The sequence below is a fragment of the Hibiscus syriacus genome, unplaced genomic scaffold (genome assembly GCF_006381635.1).
Source record: "Hibiscus syriacus cultivar Baekdansim isolate YM2019G1 unplaced genomic scaffold, ASM638163v2 tig00110239_pilon, whole genome shotgun sequence".
NCBI classification, from domain to species: Eukaryota; Viridiplantae; Streptophyta; class Magnoliopsida; order Malvales; family Malvaceae; genus Hibiscus; species Hibiscus syriacus.
The window spans coordinates 2,165,937-2,175,328 of record NW_024062641.1 but is presented as its reverse complement, the minus strand read 5'-3'; the positions used below and the strand labels follow the sequence as shown (position 1 = coordinate 2,175,328).

Below are 9,392 nucleotides of genomic sequence, written 5' to 3'. Positions count from 1 at the left end.
ATATCGTACAATTTTATAACATAATTAATTATTTAATTTATATCATATTTTATAATAATAATATACTTCATAAATATGTGTGCATAGTTATGAATCTTTTAGAAAAACGTGAAAATATAAATATTGCATCAAGAATATATGTTTTATCTAATACTTAGTGACCCATCTTACAAAAAGTTAAAATTCTTGTAACAATGAATGGTAAAAGAAGATTCTGTAATTATGTTTAGAATAAAAATGATGGAAATTATTAATCCCAGTTATGAAGATATTTTTCTCCTGCAATCGAATTGAAAACGACAAATGAAAGAAGAAACACCACCATAAGTGTCCAATGCAGATAAGTTAGCTCCCACGTGGGCTTATTCACTCCACATTCATAACTCAGAAGCCACTTGATTTTTTCTTCCCCTTGGTTCATTATTTTTCTTCCCAAGCTTTAGCTTTTCTAGATTTCAATATCAAATGAAATAAACAAATGTTCATCTAAATTACAATTAAACCAAAGACAATAGCTATTAGCAACAACTATTTTCCTTCAAATATCAGTTTAATTCTCTTTTATTTTTAATTTCGTTTACGCAAAACTTCAAACAGATTCTGCTCTTTCTTCAATGGCTCTTCCTCAGCTAATTCCTTCCCACTCTTCCTCTTCGCCCGCTCACCAACCTTCCATAAACCCTCACACAGCCAACCCATACCCCATTTTCAATCCCTTTTCCAAATCAACTTCTCTCCCTCAATTGCGCAGGCCTCACAAGCTCAACTCTCTCCGGTGCTCGGCTTCCTCTTTCCCCGAGAATCACCACGCCGAGCCTCCAAAATCAGACGACGTCGTAGAGCTCCCCATATTCCCTCTCCCTTTGGTTCTCTTCCCCGGCGCCATCCTCCCTCTCCAGATCTTCGAGTTCCGTTACCGCATTATGATGCACACGCTCCTCCACACCGACCTCCGCTTCGGTGTCATTTACTCCGACTCCGTCACCGGTAGCGCAGACGTCGGGTGCGTCGGCGAGATCGTCAAACACGAACGCCTCGTCGACGACCGCTTCTTCCTCATATGTAAAGGACAGGAACGGTTCCGTATCACCAACGTCGTCCGAACGAAGCCGTATCTCGTCGGGGAAGTCAATTGGCTCGAAGACCGACCTTCCGGCTCTGAGGATTTGGACGGATTGGCCAACGAAGTGGAGAGTTGCATGAAAGACGTGATTCGGTTATCGAATCGGCTTAACGGGAAACAAGAAAAGGAAACGCTGGATTTGAGGAAGAATCTATTTCCGACCCCTTTTTCGTTTTTTGTTGGGAGTACATTCGAAGGTGCGCCCAGAGAGCAACAGGCTTTACTGGAGTTGGAAGATACTGCGACCAGGTTAAAAAGAGAGAAGGAAACTTTAAGGAATACTCTTAATTACTTGTCCGCCGCTTCGGCTGTGAAAGATGTGTTCCCCTCTTCATGATGAGGATTTAATCAAAAAAATTGAAGTGAATATATACATATTTTGATGCGTAAATGAACTGTAAATTATGGGTATGGAATCTTTTCTTCTTTTTTCAGTAGCTGTTGTTCTTCAGGTTACCCTCTTGAACAAAATTCTTCCTTTTTCCCACAGAAAACTGCATTTTACATCCATAGGTTCTAACACCTGTTATCGATGCCATTCGCGTTTTTCATAAATCGGTTAAAAATACGCTACAAATTCCCACCATTATGAATGGGCAAATGTCCCACGAAAAATGTTTTACAATACAACTCTGAATATATTCTGTAAAAGCCAAGTCTCAACAAAAGGATCACCAACTGCTGAACTTTCTAAAAGATTGATTCTTTTCGGATGCTTGCATTATCGTAGCATTTCCAACTGCAAGCACGAATGAACATCCATTAGTACAGAGTAATAGAACGCTAAACCTAATCAAAATCATCGAACTAGAGAAGTTCATTGATTCATTGAAATATGGTTTAGTTCATTAATTCAATTACCACTTGACACTACAAAATCCTACAACTCTGTTTTGTCATGCTCCGATTATTTGAGATATAGAACCATAAGTGTCTAGTAGTTAAAAATTTCGCACTAACCTTGAAACACTGATTGTTCTTTGTGTCGCAGATTGGATAATCATGGGGGCAGCAGTTACGATTGTCTTTGCAACACACGGCTGAATCCAACTCACAACACTTCCACGAAAAGCACAGTCTGATCAGGCGATGTGTACAACAACAGGTTTCCCCAGTTGAACAGTAAGTGAAGAAATCACACTTAGTTGGTCCTGGAGGAGGTGGAGGGGGATTCAGGCTAGTCTTTATCGGATACGAAGCCAACATGTTAATGCCACAAACCCCTTCAGAATTGCCAGTGTTACGTATCATATGAATATATTCATTCATTCCCCACCTCGAACCCCATGAGTTTTTCACTATCCGATAATCCAACCCATTTTCCGAACCATAACCTACAATCAACACAGCATGGTCCAAGGAAGTTGAACATGGACCGGTGAATATTCCCTGTCCTATAAATATTTGTTAATCACAATCATACCAGATCAACAAAGCTTTACTTTCCAAAACAACTATTAGAAGTTAAAACTTAAAACCAACCTTGGAGTACAATTGAAATGCTCTCTCGCTCCCACATATACCCACACTCACAGGTTGAGTTGCAACTGATTGCAATAGCTGTTTCTCATTGTTCATAGGCACATCGGCATAATCATCAAACGTTACCACCCGTCGTTTCCTCTGCAATAAATAAGAAAAGCATGTATACATCAAAACCGAAGTTGTTGAACAAATTCAAAACTTTTTGACAAGAGTACAAGATCTAAGGAATTGAAAAACCATTACTTTGTCTTTGTTGCAAGTTTTTTCCCGACCTTGATATGGGTAGTCTTCTTCGGTGTCTATTCCATGGTTATCAATGACAAATTTATATGCATAATCCATCAAGCCACCCTCACAGCCGGTATTGTAAGCTCTGTCACAATCAACCAATTCTTGTTCAGAGAGGCTGACAAGAGATCCAGTAAAAAATTTATTAACACCTTCCATGGCTCCAGTTGCCGCAAATGACCAACAAGCACCTAGACAAAATCAATGTTTAGATTTTTCTCCATCTAAATTACATAAAAACAAGTTTAATCTACAGTTTGTAACTCAAAAGATTTCCATGTATTGGTGATGGAATAACCACGAATAAACTCCAAATTGAAACTACAATATTCTAGAAAGAACCATGAATAAACTTGAATCATTCGGGACCAGAGGGATTGTTGCATACCTAAGTTCCCAAATACGATAATCACGGAGGTTTTTGGTATCAATAAAGGCACAGGAGTGGTCAGCACTCTATTATTGTTCAATTTTCTGATCATTAGGCAAATATAGATGAAGCTTATATCGGTTCTTGTTAATCACCCAAAAAAAGAAAGTGAAAAACTGAGCTTGTCGCAAAGAATCTATCAAATCAGTAACAAAACACAAACAGAAAAAGATAATCTGATAGCAAACATTTGCATACCACAACTTCCTTGATCTTTGGCCTGGGTCACGGCGCCTTTCTTCCTCCAATCCACTGAAGCCGGAATATCTCGAACAAGACCAGGCTCTCTAAGGTTGGGCCGCCTAAACTTAGTGGCGGAAGCGGAGAGACCCAATCGGGAGGCCTTGAACTCGTGGTGAGTGAGATCGGCAAAGGCGTTGAGAGCCAAAGAATAAGAAGAATTTGCCATCTCATTGTGTTGAACGACAAAGACATAGTTATCTTCAAAGACTTTAAGCCTGTAAGATTTTTCCTCCTCCGATGAGTAAATTTTCCCATGTTGATCGCACCATGATTAAAAGAGCTGGGAGATATGGGAAGGAGAAGCATAGAATGAAAGGTCAAAGAAAAGAAGGAAAGATAACAGAAAGGAAGCGAAAAGGACTTCCATTGGTGTTTTTTTTTTTAAAAGAAAAAGGAGGGTGGGTGATTTGGGTTTCCTCAATGGTCTATGTTGTTTCGGCTGACTCAAGTTCCCTAAAACCGTGGGTATCCAACCAAAGAGGAAGTGAACACACGTGGATTTTTTTACCATGGGTAGGTAATTGTCCGAAACGACCAAACCTCCTCAATATTCTTGTCCTGTTGGAGATCAGATTAGAAGGATAATTTTGGATGCTTTGGGCTAATGTTTGTCGGTTTCTTTACAAAAGGCAAGGCTTTCGTCCATCTCCGCAATATTTGGCTAATAGATGATTTACTATGCTACTACAGGAATATCTTAATTGAAACACAGAAGAACCAAGTATCAAATTTTCCAGTCTAATTGGTTACTTAACAGTGAATTATACCTTATATATAGCATTTTGCTATGGACACGCTGTCAATTTGTTGGAACATTGTACAGGAACTTTTTCAGTTTGCTGTACAAGGTATTAGTACATTTTAAGGCAATTAATTGATTCGACTTCCATTCTGTTCTTCTAAGACTTCGTTTCGGGTGCATCTGAATGTTGATGCACTTGTTCAAGTTTGTATCTTCTCGTGGAAAGGCGTTTTAAAGCAGTGGGTTTTTACTAGGCTACCAAGCAAGTGGCTAGCTGGAACCCTAAAAGTCCTTTTCATAACACCATAATCTTATTATGAAAAGTTAGCTCTTATAGGGCTAATATTTCACTACACCCAGGTTAAAATAAATTTTATTACTTACGTTACTATCAAGTCATTTTAGACTTTTTATAATTAATAAATCATTTGTCCTTTGGATAGGTCCGGAATTAGGTTTCGACTTAATTTTGATGTATTAGAGCCTTCACCAGCCATTTAAAATAAGATTGACCGGACACCTTAACTTACCATTTGTCTGATCTTTGTTTTACCAGAAATTAATCGAATTCGGGAGTCGATTAAAGTCAAGGAATGATTAGCACCCTTGTACTGCCCTTTCGGTACCAATTTAATTTCTCGGTTGTCTTAATTGCGAAAATTAAAAGTTAAAATTAAATTTAAAAGTTTGATCCAAATTACTTACCTTTGACACATTTAGAATTGACCTAAAAAATAAATCAGATTAATGTTAAACTGTAAAATGAAATAAAATGAATAAAAAAATGTTAAATAAGTAAAAGAAGAAAAAATAAAAAAAATAAAAAAATAAAAAGGACTAAACTAAAAAGAATTTAAAAAAATCAAGGGTCAATTTGATGTTAATTAAAAGCTGCAAGGAAAAAACCAAAAGTTAGGGGGTCAAATTGCAAAAATATAAAAAATGCAACAAGAATTAAATTGAAACAATTCAAAATTCAAGGGCAAATTTATAATAGGTGACCAAAATGAATTACACATCAAACTCGCAAGGAATGCGAAAATAATTAAACTATTTTATAATTACAAGGTGGCCCCTATAAATACCCCTTAAAAAATTAAAAAAATCATTTTATACCAAATCACCAAACAAAAACCCCTCTCCCAAAATACTCTCAACATTCCCCAACCGGCCTAGAGCCGATCACTCTCCGGTGACCCTCTCTGCTGCTCAATCGTCGCTTCGGCCACCACCTCCAGTGGTCGAAATCCTAAAAACTACTCAAAATGCTCTACTCGTTACCCTGAACCCAAAAAATAGCTCCAAACACCCAAACATTACCCCTACCGATGTAGATCTAAAAATATTTTCGATTCTTACCTTTGTTCGACGGTGACTGATGGCTTTCCGAATCAAAATCGAAGCTCTACCTTGATGCCTTTTGTTTTTTGTGATATTTTCTCGATATCTTTGGGTATTTCAATTCTATGTAGTGTATTGCTTTGGTTTTTTTGTTGCGTATTTCTAGTGGTTTTTTTGTTGTTCCGATGGTACCGCTTTGTTTTTTCTTGTTGTGGTTGTTGTTCTCTCCGATTTTTCTTTTTTGTCCTTTACTTCGATGATTCTCGGGGTTTATATAACCCCGCCAGTGGTTATTGTTGTCGATTTCTTTGGGATGATATAGTCCCGTTCGACATAACTTTTGTTTGTTCCATAACACGCTTTGATTTTTTCGCGATTTTCCCGGTTTCTGGTGCCGAAAATCTCAGCCAATGGGTGACTTGTTTGGAGCGTGGCCTTCACGCGCTGTTGGAATGTTAATCTGATGCATCTTGGTCGTTAGATCAAAGAGCCAAATCCAACGACTCTTGTTGATGTGGCGCCCCCTACTAATCACAAAACCCTAGCTTGTTGGCTTTAGGCTTCGAACTGTTGGGCTCGTCGAGTTGGCATGCTGGGTCAGGTCTGTTTACCCGGTTGAGCTCCAACTATTGAATTTGAACTTCTGGACTTTATATTGGACCTAAAAACAATTAAATAAATAAATGAAAATAATATAATAAATAACAATATAATATATTAATAATATAATACTAATATATGTAAAATATAACTATATATAATACTAAATATATATACTATAATATATAATATATATAATATAATAATAAATATCATATACTATATGCATACTATAATATACAATATAAAATAATATATAAAATATAGTGTGTATTATATAAAAGAACCTGAATGAAAATAAGTGTCTATAGTTGCCTCTCTTTGTCCATTATCGTACAACGAGAATAGGGTAGAGATAAAATGACACAAATTTTCGTTCGGCAAGAAGAGATTCCAAAAGCAAATTTGCTCTTGTGACTCTTATATCTTTTACTGTAATTGAAATATGACTCAATGTATGTTAATTATTTTATTGAATATCTTCCATCGTGGAGTTGAAATCCGACTTAATAGAAAAGTGGCTCTCTGTTGTTAAGTTGAATTACGGATGACTTATTCGTCGTGAAGTTGAGTCGATCTTGAGATGTCTTTAAGCACGATATCATTTGTCATGAAGTTGAAATCGTGATCGACCTCTTCGTCATGAGGTTGAATCAGGGATGTTTCGAACACGATATCCTTCGATGTGAAGTTGAAATCTTGCTCAATGGCTGGGTTAGGCGGTAATAGTTCTTCGTCGTTGAGTTGAACTATGTTGTAGATGACTCATCCGCTATGAAGTTGAGTCGATCTCGAATGTCTTGGGCACGATATCCCTCATTGTGAGGTTGAAATCGTGGATGATTCCTTCATCTTGAAGTTGAATCCAAATTGAGTGTTCTTTTGAGTCGGATATCCTTCGCTATGAAGTTGAAATCCAGGCTGGATAAGCTGTATTGTTTTAATCTCGAGTTCAATATCCTTCATTGCAAAGTTGAAATTGATTCTGACAAAAACTACAAAATTATGCATGTGTGTGATGTTATGGATGTAATGTTCTTATGTATGCCTAAAATGCATATGCAAAATATGTTATTTTAGGATTTTAGAGAGAAATCTCAATCTCTTTCTGTCAGTCTTGATTTTCTTGAAGTTTCTTTATTCTTGCAAATTTTGATTTCCTGAATCTCGGTTCCGGATTCCCTGATTCTCAACGAGTCTTGATTTTTTTTTTTGGGATTTTTGTTTAAAAAATAAGTTAATCTTCTTGTGTTCATTTTGATCTTTGATGTCTCCTGATCTTTAGTCAATTTTTTTTTATTTTTCTTGGTAGGTTGTGAACTAACACCCATGCCATTCTTTCGAGTATTGTTCAAGAACCACTATCTGCTTCCAAATACATGTACTTTTCAGGAAATCTTTGTGCAGTAATAAGCAGTGATCTTTTTCAAAGTGAATAAATTGTTTTTATTTAAATTCAATACTAGATGCTAAGGAATTTACTTTTCTCGGAGAAATAGCCATATTTATTTATGTGGAGAAATAAAATACATGGTAAGCATTACGAAAAATGAAGATATTTAAAAATACAAATAGATGCCCTATACCTCGATAATGTGGACACCTTTGAACTGGCACGCTGTTAGATCACTTTGTGTGTAGCATTTGTCAAGGGGAATTCAAAGATTATGACAACGTTTGGAATAACACAAAGTTCTTCCCAAATTATTAAGTCTCCGAAGACTTGGATGCCATTGCGTTAATCCCGGACCTCCTCGTGCATGAATCTCGGATCATTATCCAAGCCGCCTTTTAAGGTTTTTAACTTGGATCCTCTATTGGTTTCAAGACGCCCTTTTCCGACTTTTAATCTTGGACCCACCTTTTTTTTTTACTTAAGGCACTCTTTCGGGTTTTCACCCTAAGCGAAATATCTTTTGACTGCATCAGAATTAACGGGATTGGATAGTTCTGGCCCGCCCATTTCAGTTAAGATTAGACCTCATCCAGAAGAGGTCTTTTTTACGAAATAATACCCTTCCCAATTCGACATCCATTTTACTATGTAATCTTTTTGGATTGGCCAAATATTTTTTAGCACTAGACCTCCTTCATGGAATACTCTTGGGTGCACCTTCTTATTATATGCTCGAATCATTCATTTCTGGTAGATTTGACCATGGTAAATGGATTTCAACCTATTTTCCTCTATTAAGTTTAGTTGATAATATCAAGTTTGTGCCCATTCTGCATCATCCAACTTAACTTCTGATAAAACCCAGAGTTACGAGATTTCTACCTCAATGGGCAACACAACATCCATCTCATATGCTAATGAGAATGAGGTTAGCCCAGTCGAAGTCCGCACCAATGTTCGGTAGGCAAACAAGGCAAAAGGTAACTTCTCGTGCCAGTCTTTGTATGTCTCAGTCATTTTCTCCACTATCTTCTTGATATTTTTGTTTGCTGCCTCTACTGCTCCATTAATCTTTGGTCGATAAGAAGTAGAGTTGTAACACTTTATGTTGAATCATTCACATGCATCAACCATTATCCTGTTTTTTAAATTAGTTGTATTATCGGTAATGATCCTTTTTGTAAACCACACCGACATATGATCTCATTTTTCAAGAATTTACAAATAGTGGACTGAGTGACACTAGCATATGATGCAGCTTCCAATCACTTGGTAAAGTAATCAATTGCCACAAGGATAAACCGATGACCATTTGAAGCTTTTGGATGGATTTTTCCGATAATATCCATGCCCCACATAGAAAAGGCCATGCAACCGTCATCACATGAAGAGGACTACGCGGGACATTTATTTTATCTTGGTAGATTTGACATTTGTGACATCGCTTGGCATAATTGATACAGTCACTCTCTAATGTGGACAAGAAATATCCGCATCTCATAACTTGTCTTGTCATCATATGTATATTTGTGTGAGTTCCACATACTCCATCATGTACTTTGTAACACCCCAACCCATACCCAACTCGGATACAAATATGAGGCGTCACATTAACTTTTCAAAACATGTACATTTATAAAAACTATAGGAAATTTAAACTTTCATTTACATAAAATTTGTATTTTACATAATGAAGTTCAAAACAATACAAAATTGATCAGAGAATACGCACTTTACGACTCTA

The 9,392-nt window shown here is 36.8% G+C and overlaps 1 protein-coding gene and 1 pseudogene across 1 annotated transcript; one reads left to right on the top strand and one right to left on the bottom strand.

Moving 5' to 3' along the window:
• The first annotated feature begins 518 nt into the window (after positions 1-518).
• On the top strand, positions 519-1,509 carry LOC120114702 (lon protease 2-like). Its single transcript, XM_039135523.1, has one exon. The coding sequence runs from the start codon at positions 615-617 to the stop codon at positions 1,458-1,460; it is 846 nt and encodes a 281-aa protein (XP_038991454.1). The 5' UTR covers positions 519-614; the 3' UTR covers positions 1,461-1,509.
• Positions 1,510-1,652: 143 nt separating this feature from the next.
• Positions 1,653-4,156, bottom strand: LOC120114701 (annotated as a pseudogene).
• Positions 4,157-9,392: the final 5,236 nt, after the last annotated feature.